Here is a 15276-nt window from a genome sequence, read left to right as displayed (position 1 = left end):
AAGGATTCCCTAGTGTATCACTTTTATCCTTAGAATGCATATATGCATTCCTTAAATAGTTGACTAAACAAAATTTTACAGAAATTATCCAACAAACTGGACTTTCATATGCCACAATTCAGTTTATCCTGCAGGTCAGTCACGGTTTAAAAGTGGGGCCAAAGGTTAAGTGTCATGTGAAAAGCCCATGAGTATATCACTACAAACCGTTATCCTTAATTCTGTTCCTGCCTCCCATCTCACTTTCAGACTGGAGATGGCGTGAACGATGCCCCTGCCTTAAAAAAGGCTGAGATTGGCATCGCCATGGGCTCAGGCACAGCTGTAGCCAAGTCAGCCTCCGAGATGGTGCTCTCTGATGATAACTTCTCCACCATCGTGGCCGCAGTGGAGGAAGGACGAGCCATCTACAACAACATGAAGCAGTTTATCCGTTACCTCATCTCCTCCAACGTGGGAGAGGTGGTGTGGTGAGTGAAAGCCTGATTTGTGTAGTGCTTTAGTATCCCAATCACATTTACACTCAAGTGGGTTCACTTTTTCCCCCTCTCTCAGTATTTTCCTGACAGCCATCCTTGGCCTGCCTGAGGCTTTGATCCCTGTCCAGCTGTTGTGGGTGAACCTGGTAACGGATGGTCTGCCGGCCACTGCCCTGGGCTTCAACCCTCCTGACCTGGACATTATGGACAAGCCCCCCCGAAATCCTAAGGAGCCTCTTATCTCTGGCTGGCTCTTCTTCAGATACCTGGCCATCGGAGGTTAGCCCAATATCGGTTATTCCATAGAATGTAATATTATTGACATTTTTGTTTTTGCCACATTTGTTTACTTCCCTGAAAACTGCAAGTCAGCAATACACTGTCATTTTATTTTTTACATTTATAGTAAAAAAAAAAAACTTTGGTTGCCAGAAATGTACCATGAAAAATATAGTAGCAACAGATTAAACTTAAATTTACAGTATAACACACACACACACACACACACAATTTGTTAAATGAGGTAGTTAATATACCAAATGATCTACTGACAACTACCTTAAAACACAGGTGGTAAAGAGAAAGCCACATTATGAATTATAGTTCATCACATATAGAGGTAAACCGAAGATGCCACGGTGTCATGTACACAAATACAAAACACCATCATGGTCACTCACGTGAGACTAAAATAATGCAATAAACATCATAAGAAACCGTTATTGAAACCATCAATGAAAACAGATTTCTTGGAATATCAGCTTACAGTATTTCACTGTATTGGCTAATTACTTTTATTTGAATTATTGTGGAAAATCAAAAGTATTCCAAAAGACTGTAAAATTATATGAAATGTCCTATTAGATCTGTTGCAGTTTTCACTTTGTAGTGTAAAGGAACTTACCATTAACCAATCAACAGGCTTTAATTATTATTATTTGTATTTATTTTTACAAAATTGTATTGCAATTACACTCATATTTTCAGTGTATGAACCATTAAATCTCACTGGAGTGATTGTACTCTTGTTTTTCTAGGATATGTAGGTCTAGGCACTGTCAGTGCTGCTACCTGGTGGTATTTGTATGATGAGGAAGGGCCACAGGTGTCCTTTTATCAGCTGGTGAGTCAAAAGTGAGATCGTATACATTACATTTATGTGTGTTTTTTTATTTTATTACTAGGATTTTTTCTTTTATAAAGTACCCTTTATATATAAAATGTGTGTGTGAATAGATAGATAGATAGATAGATAGATAGATGGATGGATGGATGGATGGATGGATGGATGGATGGATGGATGGATGGATGGATGGATGGATGGATGGATGGATGGATGGATGGATGGATAGATGGATAGATAGATAGATAGATAGATAGATAGATAGATAGATAGATAGATAGATAGATAGATAGATAGATAGATAGATAGATAGATAGATAGATAGATAGATAGATAGATAGATAGATAGATAGATGCATGCATATACATTCATATATATATACAATATATGGCTGAGTTATTTTAAGGAACACCCATTATACACCCATTTTTATTAAATGATATTGCAGGCTTTCAGAAATGTTCTGGACAAGCTCAAGCACTTGATCTTTATTAATAAATAAACATAATAATACATACATACATACATACAATGCATCTGGTAAGTATTCATGCGCTTCACTTTTTACACTTGTTACAGCCTTAATCCAAAATGTGTTAAATTCAGTATTATTTTCCTCAATTATAATAATAATAATAATACATTTTATTTATAATGCACTTTTATATTAAACAAAATCTCAAAGTACTAAAATTATACAAACAATACCCCATAAAGATAGCATGAAAGATGCTTGTTTGAAATCTTTGCATATTTATTAAAAAGGAAAAAGGAAAAAAATCACATTTACATAAGTATTCACAGCCTTTGCTCAATACTTTGTTGAAACACTTTTGGCACCAATTACAGCCTTAGGTCTTTTTGAGTATGGTGCTACAAGTTTGGCACACCTATTTTTGTGCAGTTTTTCCCAAGTAGTCACAACACCTACAATGAAACCAAATGCTTCAAGCACCTCCAAGCTCGCAAAATGCACTTTTTTAACTTTTAAACAGGAAATGACGAAATTTTACCAGACATTTTTACAGCGGGTCTATTGGAACGGGATTAGTATTACCCAAGGTCATTACCTTTTTACAGAAGGTAAAAGTCTTAATACCGATTTCCGAGATGGCATGTTCGGACGGGACTAAAATCACAGAGAACCTCTGGTAATAATTACTTTACCCCCACGTCCTCATGTTAATCTAATATCGTCCGAATAGGGCTTAAGGCCCTTCTCACCAGGATTGCTCAGTTTGGCCGGGCGGTCAGTTCTTGGAAGAGTCCTGGTAGTTCCAAACTTTTTCAATTTACAGATGATGAAGGCCACTGCGCTCATTGGGACCTTCAATACTGCAGAAAATGTTCTGTACCCTTCCCCAGATCTGTGCCTCGATACAATCCTGTCTATGAAGTCTACAGACAATTCCTTGGACTTGGTTTGTGCTCTGACATGCCATGTTAAAGCACAACTCCGGGGAATTTTTAAGTTAATCTTGATCGTTATATCTTTGTGAGCACAGTCTATAGAATGGTCCTTGCAACACGGAGCTATTACAGTTAAGGCCCAGACCCCCCACTCAGCTAAAACAGCAGCTATGGGGGCATAAACGTGTCTTTGTGTCTCTTCACAGACACAAAATGCAAATAAAATGTCTGTCCAACATGAACAGGGCCCTTACATGACAACAAGATGCGTTTAGCCACTTAGACATTGTTTAAATTCACCTAAAATTGTTAGCTGTAGTCTCGCGCTGAAGTCCCGTGGGAATTCAGTGTAGCCGGAAAAAAGGCAAATAGTCCAGTTGGGAAGAGCGCTGTGTGTGTTAAAGCAATAGCTACAGAAGCAACGAAACAAACAAGGCCAACAACCTGTAAGAGCTGTAAGAAGTCTCAATTAATTAGCACAGTACACAATTTTTTTTATTTTATTTTTTAAGCCATCTACAATAGCCACCTACAACAAAAACTCACGTACGCAAAATACAGAACACTGGATTTTGATAGCGATGATTAGATGTTGTGTCTGTGTAAGTGTGTTTTGTCATCCTTGTCGAAGTGTTCGCTGCATTCTGTTGCCACAATTCGGAAACGCGAACCATTTCTTTTTCACTTGTGAGCCCAATTGGATCATCAATCTAGTTGTTCTTTTTAACCGGTTCTTTTTAGTGAACCGGTCGAAGCAGTTCACCAAACCGGACTGAATTGTTCTAAACAGTTCGCATCTCAAATCAGCAATGATCCCACAAGTTACTTTAGTTACTCACTTTCTGACATGAGTGACAGTCCCTCCAGACTAGAAATAAACGAATATCTTGAATTATATGTTGTTCACATTATAACAGTTAACTGAACTGAGACATGTTTTGCAGAGAGAACCGATGAGAACTCGAGCAGCTGATACTGAGCATGCGCGTGTAACCGAACATACAGCGGTTCTCGGATAAGCAGTACAGAATCGAAAATGATTTCTCTCGGACACGTTCGATACTGAGAACCGGTGAGCTGATGAGCAGAGCAATGAGATCACTCTTCACACACAACGCTCTTCCCAACTGGACAGTGTAGCCTTTTTTCCGGCTACACTGAGTTCCCACGGGACTTCAGCGTGAGACTACAGCTAGCCGGCTAAAACACTATTTAGGTGAATTTATACAATGTCTAAATGCATCTCGTTGTCATGTAAGTGACCTGTTCATGTTGGACAGACATTTTAATTGCATTTTGTGTTTGTTAAGAGACACAATGACACCCTTTACGTTTATGCCCCCATAACTGCCGTTTTAGCTGAGTGGGGGCTCTGGGCATTAACTGTAACAGCTCCGTGTTGTAAGCACCTATCCGGTTCGTTTTTTTTTCTATAGACTGTACTCACAAAGGTATAACAATGAAGATTAACTTAAAAATTCCACGGAGTTGTCCTTTAATTGTGGGACCTTATATAGACAGGTGTGTGCCTTTACAAATAATGTCCAATCAACTTAATTCACCACAGGTGAACTCCAATAAAGTTGTAGATGCATCTCAAGGATCTCATGATCAACAGGATGCACCTGAGCTCAATTTTGAGTGTCCTGGCAAAGGCTGTGAATACTTATGGAAAATAGGATTTATTTATTTAGTTTTTTTTAGTATTTATAAATTTGCTAAGATTTGCCAACAATCTTCTTTCATGTTGTCATTATGAGGTAACGTTTGTAGAAATGAGGGGAAAATTTTTTTAAATAAAATTTGGACCAAAGCTGTAAAAAAAAATTGGGGGAAAAAGTGAAGTGCTGTGAATACTTTCTGGATGCACTGAACTTACATGCATACATTTAAAATGAAAGAAATCCCAAAGTATGGTGTTTTCTTTGCGGATTGAGACTGTTTTGGAATAAACAGATCCAGGATTAATCCCAAATTAGGAAGTTTGAGGAACTATTCTCTGAGGTTTTTAGTTTGTTTGTTTGAATATATCACTCTAAAATAAAGGCACAGCTGTTCAGTGTCAGGGAGTTCAGATCTCACAGGATGATCTACACAGCTACTTTCTTATATCAGATCAGCCCTTCAGAGGTCACAATGGCTGCCCTTAGCGGGTCAAATAATTTCCTGTCTTTAATAATTTTGCATTTGTTATTATTAGATGTACTGAAACACAGCCTTTCTGTATTATTAATAGCCACTGTGAAACCACTTACAGAAACAAACACTTAAAGATCACCGTTTCAAATATAGCTAAAGATCCTCAAGATGGCTAGTGGTGCTAATATTACTGTCTTTTTCAAATGTTCTCCTCTGTAGCGGCATTTCATGCAGTGTACAGAAGAAAACCCCATGTTTGAGGGCATTAACTGTGAGGTCTTTGAGTCACGTTACCCCACCACCATGGCTCTCTCTGTGCTTGTTACCATAGAGATGTTCAACTCTCTTAACAGGTAAGACCTGCAGCCATGGTGATGGCACTGCATCAACTGTGTTCTTTCAATGTGTCTAACTAGTTTCTTTAAAGCACCCTTTATATGCATTCTAGATTTTTTTGCTATTGTCATTTTTGCTTCTTCCATTCTTCTCATTTCAATAAAACATGAGTGACATAGACTGGTGTTTAAAGATCTGGGCTGGTCCCTGAAAGGTTACAGGTGTAATCCTTTTAAGACGTCATTTGTTGTGGCCTTTATCAGTGCATTCACACCCAGGTTGCTCAGAAGGACTGTTCCTCTATTATTAAAGGGTTAGTTCACCCAAAAATGAAAATGATCCCATAATTTACTCTCCCTTAAGCCACACTAGCTGTATATGACTTTGAGTAGTTTTAAAAACTTCAAGCAAACTTTACAAAATCAATCCTGTGGTTGGGTTAAAACGTGTCAATTATGAATATCGCTGGGAACATATTATCTCCAGACTCTAGACTATCTCGTGTTTATGTTAACGGTTGAAGATCCTCCTTTATGCCTCTCATGCCAGAATCCATTATTACTGAAGCATATTTTAATGGACTGTGATAGATTAAACTCTGTTAGAATTCTTTATTTTACAGTTGACTCTTATAAAAAGATTTTTAATGAGGTAAGACCAGATCTAGTTTTATAAAATGTAAAAACCTATTTTAATCATTCTTTTTCTTTTCTTTTCTTTCTCGCCAAGATATAGCAGGGGGAGCTGGCATGGCGTTAAACTATAAATAAATAAAAATTAAAAAAAGCATACATATTTAAAATATCCTGGCTGTTCCAAGCTTTTATAATGGGTGTGAATGGTTACAATTTTTTAAGCCCAAAAAAGTGCTTTCATCCATCAAAGGGATGCATTTTTGTAAAAAAAATATCCATAGTTATAACTAAATAAACTTTAATCACTAGCTTCCGCTAACAGCCGTACGCAAGTCTAGTTCTGGAGGAAGAGTGATCTCTGACCCGGCACATGACATAGGATGTAGGAGTAGCATAAGCTTAGGCGAGAGTCAACGCCTCTCGCAGTTCAAACTAATGGGGCTGGCAACAAGCTCATGAAAAGCACAGACATCTCTCTTTATTTTACATGTTTCGTGAGCTGTGTTTTGTTTTGCTCTATCCTCCATGCTTCCATGTTCATTAATACCTTGTGTGTCAGGTCAAAGATCACTCTTCTGCCGGAAATAGACTTGCATATGGCTTTTACCAGAAACTATTGATTAGAATGAATTTAAGACCCAAGGCACTGACCGAAACCAACACTTCTCTCATTTAGCCTGTCAGAGAATCAGTCTCTGCTGAGGATGCCACCCTGGGTGAATATATGGCTACTGGGAGCCATAATCCTTTCCTTGTCTCTACACTTCCTCATTCTGTATGTGGAGCCTCTACCGGTGAGTCAAATATATAGGAAATAACTCTGTTTCTTTGAATCTTTTTATACAATGGTACAAATGATGGATTAAACCTTAAAAATCTCCTGGTGGAATAAACTGCCAAAATACTCAAAGGTTAATTGGAGATGTGAAGATATTTAAGTATTTAAAGGGATTGTTCACCCCAAAATTAGAATTAACTGATTAAAACAATCATTAATCATTTACTACATTTATACTATTATTTCTAAATCTATTGTCAGCAAAAGATATTCTGTGGTTTTTCAAAAATAAAAGTTCTGTGGTTTAACGTTTGAAAGCAAAAGAATGAAGACATAAGCATTGCAATTATACTGTTGTTCTGCAAAATAAAAACAATTATAATTATTACTATTGTTATTATTATTAATATATGTCCATTTTACTCTACAGTTCAGTTGTATTATTATAGTAATACAGTATTTGTTTACATTTTTGAAATTTATTAAAATAATAATGATTATTATTTTGTTGTTACTAATAATAAATTAACTACTATTAGTAGTAGTATTTTATAGTCATATTGAATCAGTTCCATAGCTGAAGTAGAGATAAAATAAATTAAAATAAAAACTTTGGTGAGTTTTTCTTTTTCTTTTCTATAACTTAATGTAAATTTGACTGTAATTCCAGATGTTACATCTGATATAAAGTTGCGATATACTAAAATAATAATAATACATTTTATTTGTAACACTTTATATCAAACAAAATATCAAAGTGCAACAGATTTAAAACAATCAACAACAAAAAATGTAAACTGAAAAATAATAATAATAATTAAGAAGTAACAAATCAACCAAAAGCTCTGCTAAAAAAAGTGGGTTTATGCACCTTTTTTCGGTGGGGATATGCCCCCTAGGTCACCTCTTAAGCAACTTTTTCTAATGATGAGATTGCTCCCTGCATATTATACAGGTCCTTCTAAAAAAATTAGCATATTGTGATAAAGTTCATTATTTTCCATAATGTAATGATAAAAATTAAACGTTCATATATTTTAGATTCATTGCACACCAACTGAAATATTTCTGGTCTTTTATTGTTTTAATACTGATGATTTTGGCATACAGCTCATGAAAACCCCAAATTCCTATCTCAAAAAATTAGCATATTTCAAATGACCAATAAAAGAAAAGTGTTTTTAAGACAAAAAAAAGTCAACCTTCAAATAATTATGTTCAGTTATGCACTCAATACTTGGTCAGGAATCCTTTTGCAGAAATGACTGCTTCAATGCGGCGTGGCATGGAGGCAATCAGCCTGTGGCACTGCTGAGGTGTTATGGAGGCCCAGGATGATTCGATAGCGGCCTTAAGCTCATCCAGAGTGTTGGGTATTGCGTCTCTCAACTTTCTCTTCACAATATCCCACAGATTCTCTATGGGGTTCAGGTCAGGAGAGTTGGCAGGCCAATTGAGCACAGTATACCATGGTCAGTAAACCATTTACCAGTGGTTTTGGCACTGTGAGCAGGTGCCAGGTCGTGCTGAAAAACAAAATCTTCATCTCCATAAAGCTTTTCAGCAGATAGAAGCATGAAGTGCTCCAAAATCTCCTGATAGCTAGCTGCATTGACCCTGCCCTTGATAAAACACAGTGGACCAACACCAGCAGCTGACATGGCACCCCAGACCATCACTGACTGTGGGTACTTGACACTGGACTTCAGGCATTTTGGCATTTCCTTCTCCCCAGTCTTCCTCCAGACTCTGGCATCTTGATTTCCGAAGGACATGCAAAATTTGAGCAACAGTCCAGTGCTGCTTCTCTGTAGCCCAGGTCAGGCGCTTCTGCCGCTGTTTCTGGTTCAAAAGTGTCTTGACCTGGGGAATGCGGCACCTGTAGCCCATTTCCTGCACACGCCTGTGCACGGTGGCTCTGGATGTTTCTACTCCAGACTCAGTCCACTGCTTCCGCAGGTCCCCCAAGGTCTGGAATCGGTCCTTCTCCACAATCTTCCTCAGGGTCCGTTCAACTCTTCTCGTTGTGCAGCGTTTTTTGCCACACTTTTTCCTTCCCACAGACTTCCCACTGAGGTGCCTTGATACAGCACTCTGGGAACAGCCTATTCGTTCAGAAATGTATTTCTGTGTCTTAACCTCTCGCTTGAGGGTGTCAATGATGGCCTTCTGGACAGGGTCGGGTCGGCAGTCTTACCCATGATTGCAGTTTTGAGTAATGAACCAGGCTGGGAGTTTTTAAAAGCCTCAGGAATCTTTTGCAGGTGTTTAGAGCTAATTAGTTGATTCAGATGATTAGGTTAATAGCTCGTTTAGAGAACCTTTTCATTATATGCTACATTTTTGAGACAGGTATTTTGGGTTTTCATGAGCTGTATGCCAAAATCATCAGTATTAAAACAATAAAAGACCTGAAATATTTCAGTTGGTGTGCAATGAATCTTAAATATATGAAAGTTTAATTTTTATCATTACATTATGGAAAATAATGAACTTTATCACAATATGCTTTTTTTTTTAGAAGGACCTGTACATGTTTGTTTCTCATTTTGTCTTATCTTGTGTTTCCCAGCTGATCTTCCAGGTAACTCCACTGCATTATTCCCAATGGATTGTAGTCCTGAAGATCTCAATTCCTGTAATTCTATTGGATGAGGCACTCAAGTACCTCTCCCGTCACCACTTAGAAGGTACAGCCTGTTTACAGTAACATGGTTTTCTTTCTTTGTGTGGCTAAAGTGTTGTCTCTGTCCCTGATATGACTGTTTATAATATTCCAGCCAATGCTTCTGTCTCTTTTATATTGACTGTCATGTTCTGTTTGTTTCTTCTGATCTGTTTTTCCTCTGGCAGTTTAACTTTCTCCTCTCAACTTTTAAAAGGTATTTTCTATAACAATGGCCTGTCCATTTCGAAATCACCTTTATTATTTTCTTCATTTCACGGAGACACTATAAAAACCACCCTCTCTCTTTTTTGGCCTTTGCAGGTGAAGAGGAAGAAAGGTACAGGAAGAGTCGGCAGCTGAAATTCTAGGACAACTTCCTCCAGACACACACACACACACACAGACACACACCCCTGCCTTTTCCCTCTGATCTTTTAAGACTGCACCCCATGTGCACACATTCACACACGTGTCATCAGACTCCTCGTCATATGTCCTCCCGTGTCTCCGCTGCATGTCCAGCCACCACTGAAACAAGCAGGGCTTGTAGTTTGTTACTGTGTATGTGTGTGTGTGTGTGTGGGTCTGTGCTGGCATGTGCATGGGCCTAATTCAATCATGTCAGTTATGTGACCATTTGTTTTCTTTTATCTTGCTTTTTAGCTTTCAACACACTTGCTGTATATAGCAGGGCGGTTACTGGTGCACTTGAAGAAGAAGAGGGATTGAGGTTAAAATTTGGGTAGTACGGGTTAAATTCACAGGGGATGAAAATTCACTATAAACAACAAAAATGGATTCAGATTGAAAAAGAGAGGATGGAGATGGCACCATGGGACGTCTTTAAGATGTAAATGTTTGTATGGACAGAATGGCCAGTTTCTTTAAGTGGTCAACTCCTGTTTCTCTTTTTCTCTCTCCTTCCTCTCTTCTTTACGCATGGGGTTGCCACCTTCAGTGCTGAGAGGTCCTTCTCTTAGCTATACGTTTCCTTTAGATAACCGTTTACACAAGGCTAAACCTGGCCGCAGATTTTTTATATTTCACTTGAATTCAAAAATAAAAAAGCATTTGTTTTAGATTAAGTCTAAAATAGGTGTCGCTTAAACCTGAGAATTTTGAAACGTACTCAGATTAGGATTCAAGTGGATGTGTAATAATAGGCCCCGGATTTCATTTTAGCTGTAAAACATTAAAAAAATTGTCTTTTTTTCTCTTTTTTTTCACATATTATGATTAAACACAAAGTGAGCAAGTGAACTGACGTATCCCAGACTTTCCCTCCTCTTCACCTCCTCTGTTCTGTAAAGCGAACTCCAGTTGAACACTAGTAACTTTCTGCTGCAAGTAAATCGATCCAAGCATGGAGCAGCCTGTCACATGCTGTAAGTATTAATATCAATGGCAGGTTTTGAAAATGATGAAAGGGAAGAGGAGGAAAGGAAGGGATTAGTTCATTGACGTGAAGGGCAGTCGAGGTCCGCAGCATTGTTTGTTTAACATTATCTGACTCACTCCTACACACAGACACAAACACATAGCCCCCTCATTACTGAGTGAAGGGCTCTCACTTGAATGTTCTTTCACTTGCTTCTTCCCTGTACCGTCTTATCCCAGTAAATTTAATCCCAGCTGTTTAACATCTGCAGCCCTAAGCGGCACCTTTTCATCCTTTAATACTGTATGCTGCCAAATGGCTTTTTCCTTTGCTCATTTTTTTTCTTCCTCCATATTCTACATTTCGGTGGAGTTGAAATCGGCGTCATCACGAACACAAACATCCTTAAGGCAGTGGGTCTTACATGCTTGCCGTACATCATGTCCGCAAGAGGGAGAACTCTTTACCGCTAGTGCTTTTCTTGCAATCTTAATGAACTCTGCTACTTTTTCTTTCTTTTTTGTTTTTGTTTTTAATAAAGTAATAATAATGTATTTGACTGAAAGAACCCAGGTGGTTTAGTTTGTCAGTTTTGCTGTTAAGGGTATGATATGCCTTCACCGATCTGTTGGGAAATGCTGGTGTGCTGTTTTCAGACAAATTGTTGAACCAACTATGCCTGTGCCTGGTGTCATTATGCTTGCCGTGGTAACGCGGCAGTGTGAAAAGTCTGTGTCCGCTTGTTGCTTTGAGCATCCTTTTTGTTAGTCTAGGCTCATCTGTTTTGCCAGTAACAAATGTGAGTGATGTAAATGCTATTTAAAACAGGCAAGATCTGTCTCATGTGCTCTCACACCTTCAGCTACTTCAATGGCAGCGCATTACCATATAACTTTAGGGTCAGCGTATTGACACGAGGCAGTAAGGCCGCTCATATTCATCACACTAGCATCTGCGCCAATAGAAAGTGTGGGCTTGTACAGCCTTGCTAATAACTACTGATCTCTTGAACTCTGTACAGAAAAGAAGAAAAAAACTAAATACCTGATTGCATGGAACCTTGTTACTGTAATTAATAACCTATACAGTATATTTAATTTTTTTAAATAATGACTTAAATCACCACCCGGAAGAAAACAGTCCAAAACTTTTTCTCTCTTTCTGCATTCAAGTAACAGGATGGAAAATACTTTATAGAATAGTGAAGGTTGTTTTGTCATTGTTACAGTTTGTTTTTAAAGGTTGCAGGGGTTTCTGTGTCTTTTCAATTTAGCTTAGGAGTTGTAAAATAAACATAAGAATTGTGCTAATGATCATTTTTGCAACTATATTTGGGTTTTATTGTCTGAGGATTTATTTTGTTTTGTTTTTTTGTCCTGTTTGTTTGATTGTTCTGGTAAAGGAACATCGTGGTTTACACAGTGACGTCCAGTAGTCAATACTGGCTTATGAAGGGCTTGGTGTGGGTACATGTGCCTCCAGATATGAAATGTCTGTGTGTTATGCAGAAAGTTGGACGTCCACTTTGTAAATCTATTTCAATCCATTTACAACTCCTTTTGTTGGTGCTTCTGCTTCATACCATTTCATCAAACAATACTAAATTGCTTTCATTCTGAAAAGTACTTGATTGTTCGTTATGAACACTTTCGAAAGGTTGACAATCAGGAAAGCAAACAAAAGATTGTAGTCAAGTTTCCCTCCATTCACCCCCGAGCACAGTGTGGTCCTGAGATGATCCGTTCGTACTGGACGGCTGTCCGTCTTTCTGCCTGCGCACAAACCGCCTGGAGCTTTGCACCCACTACTGAGAAAACATTCTCTGTAAACGCCTTGGTAATATTAATTGTGGATACATAATTTTATATATATGAAAAGACATGTCAAATAAAGATTATTTATCTTATAATTTATTTCCACGCTGTTGTTGCTGCTTTCTTTTCTTTTTTGCGTTTCCAGATCCCTTTACTGTATCTGCAGTCTGGATTTATGGCTGCAATGGACACTAGCTACCACCAGGTGACACTGTAATATCATATATCTTTCTGGTGTATTTAACACCTGTATACTTAATCTACACAGACACAATTGGATTCTGAATGATATAGAATTATTTAAATAAATTAAAATTAAAAGGTGCAGGTCCTTAATTCGGTCTTCAAGTAATTCTGCACCGCCAACATGTTCCTCGGAGAAATACTAGATGGAGATACCCAAGTGGGGGTTTGACTTAAGAGAAACTTACAAGTCCTCAGTCGAGAGTGGCTTTTGGAGAAACCAGATGATCTCCACATAATGAAGTCTTGCTGTGAGAAACAGTAAAGCCATGGAGTGGGTTCGTGCATGTACGACAACCCTCGCTGATGCAGCATGTTTCTAAACTCACCAGATTGCAAATTTTAAGTTAAACTTTTTAAGAGGTCAGTATTACAGTGTATTTATAGTGTAAAATATATTTAAGTACTGAGTAATATTAATTGACTTATTTACTTACTAGGTTTAGGGTAGGATTAGGTAATGTACAGGCTACTTTTTATTAGCTGTGGTAGGCTACATGTAACAAGGACACTAAAATAAAAAAATAAATTTTATTTTATTTCTATTAGAATTCTTGCTGAATAAAATGAATTTATTTACACACAAAAAATTACCTTATTTTAAGGTGTCAGTACTAAATGTATAATTACTGTAATACTAATATAATTACTGTAATACTAGTATAATAATTAACTACATGTAGGGTTGGGGTTAAGATGATAGTTTGGTTTAGAGTTAATTGCTTGTAATATGTATAATTTGTACACTCACCTAAAGGATTATTAGGAACGCCAAACTAATACTGTGTTTGACCCCCCTTTGCCTTCAGAACTGCCTTAATTCTACGTGGCATTGATTCAACAAGGTACTGAAAGCATTGTTTAGAAATGTTGGCCCATATTGATAAGATGACATCTTGCAGATGTTGGAGATTTGTGGGATGCACATCCAGGGCACGGAGCTCCCGTTCCACCACATCCCAAAGATGCTCTTTAGTACAGTGAACTCATTGTCATGTTCAAGACACCAATTTGAAATGATTTGACCTTTGTGACATGGTGCATTATCCTGCTGGAAGTAGCCATCAGAGGATCGGTACATGGTGGTTATAAAGGGATAGACATGGTCAAAAACAATGCTCAGGCAGACCGTGGCATTTAAACAATGCCCAATTGGCACTAAAGGGCCTAAAGTGTGCCAAGGAAACATCCCCCACACCATTACACCACCACCACCAGCCTGCATAGTGGTAACAAGGCATGATGGATCCATGCTCTCATTCTGTTTACACCACATTCTGACTCTACCATCTGAAAGAAATCAAGACATTTTTCCAGTCTTCAACTGTCCAATTTTGAACTAGCCACCTCATACAAATAATGGCATGAAATGTCAGAGGTTCCCTTGAGCAAGGCACCTAACCTTCAGTCGCTGCCTGGGTGCCGCAGCAAAAATGGCTGCCCTCTGCAGTGTGTGTATTCACTACTCCTAATGTGTGCACAATAACTTAAATGGGTTAAATGGAGAAGACAAATTCAGAGTATGGGTTATCTTACTTGGCCTTCACATGTCAGTTTCACTTTATGAAATTTTTTTTATCTTTCTTTAAGGTCTCTTTTAAATTAATCTAACGAATGCATGCTCAAATTCCACTCAAACAAGCAACAGATAACCACATGTTGGAAGTTATTATATGCAGGTTATGAATTGTCTTAGGTTTCTTTTCATAATGTAAGCACGTCATCACTTCGAGAAAACCAATTTTTAATAAAAAATGAGAAATTAAAATATTTACAGAGGACTATACTATATACCAAATATAATGCTGAGAATAATTTATGAGCCATTTATATAATGTATGGTCTGAAAAATCTACAGAGAGGTTTGGAAATTTAAGGGGGGGGGGGTGAAACACTCAGTTTCAGTCAATCTCATGTCAATCTTGAGTACCTATAGAGTAGTATTGCATCCTTCATATCTCCGAAAAGTCTTTAATTTTATTATATTTATAAAAGAAATATGGGCTGTACCGAGCGCCTGGAGGCGTATCGTGTGGGCGGAGCTAAATAATGACGAATGCGCAAAGCGGTGATGTCCTCAAGCGTGGAGAAACCCATGGCTATCGATCTCAGCTAATAGATATATGATCCAGAATCTAATTCGGAGGCTGAAATAGAAACAGCAACAGCAGGACATCCGGCTCTGTGGTATGTACTGTATTTAGTGGCCTGTCAACATTTGTGTGTCTTTACTCGCAGTTTATGAGGACATGATTCGGTTTATGGACTATTG

The 15276-nt window shown here is 37.9% G+C and overlaps 1 protein-coding gene across 2 annotated transcripts in view; it reads left to right on the top strand.

Annotated features, from left to right (window-relative positions):
• The window catches only part of atp2a3 (ATPase sarcoplasmic/endoplasmic reticulum Ca2+ transporting 3), an 88271-nt gene extending 75411 nt beyond the window's left edge, over positions 1–12860 (top strand). Inside the window, exons 15-22 of one of the 2 annotated variants that reach the window (XM_067438782.1) lie at positions 250–470; positions 556–758; positions 1517–1602; positions 5372–5505; positions 6800–6917; positions 9474–9591; positions 9755–9783; positions 9891–12860. In XM_067438782.1, coding sequence (XP_067294883.1) covers positions 250–470; positions 556–758; positions 1517–1602; positions 5372–5505; positions 6800–6917; positions 9474–9591; positions 9755–9759 — 885 coding nt within the window. In that variant the 3' untranslated portion in view covers positions 9760–9783; positions 9891–12860. The remainder of the gene's footprint in view (positions 1–249; positions 471–555; positions 759–1516; positions 1603–5371; positions 5506–6799; positions 6918–9473; positions 9592–9754; positions 9784–9890) is intronic. The other variant, XM_067438781.1, reaches the window with a different exon arrangement.
• Positions 12861–15276: the final 2416 nt, after the last annotated feature.

Source organism: Pseudorasbora parva, chromosome 3, assembly GCF_024679245.1.
Source record: "Pseudorasbora parva isolate DD20220531a chromosome 3, ASM2467924v1, whole genome shotgun sequence".
NCBI classification, from domain to species: domain Eukaryota; kingdom Metazoa; phylum Chordata; class Actinopteri; order Cypriniformes; family Gobionidae; genus Pseudorasbora; species Pseudorasbora parva.
This window is presented reverse-complemented; position numbering and strand designations above follow the sequence as displayed.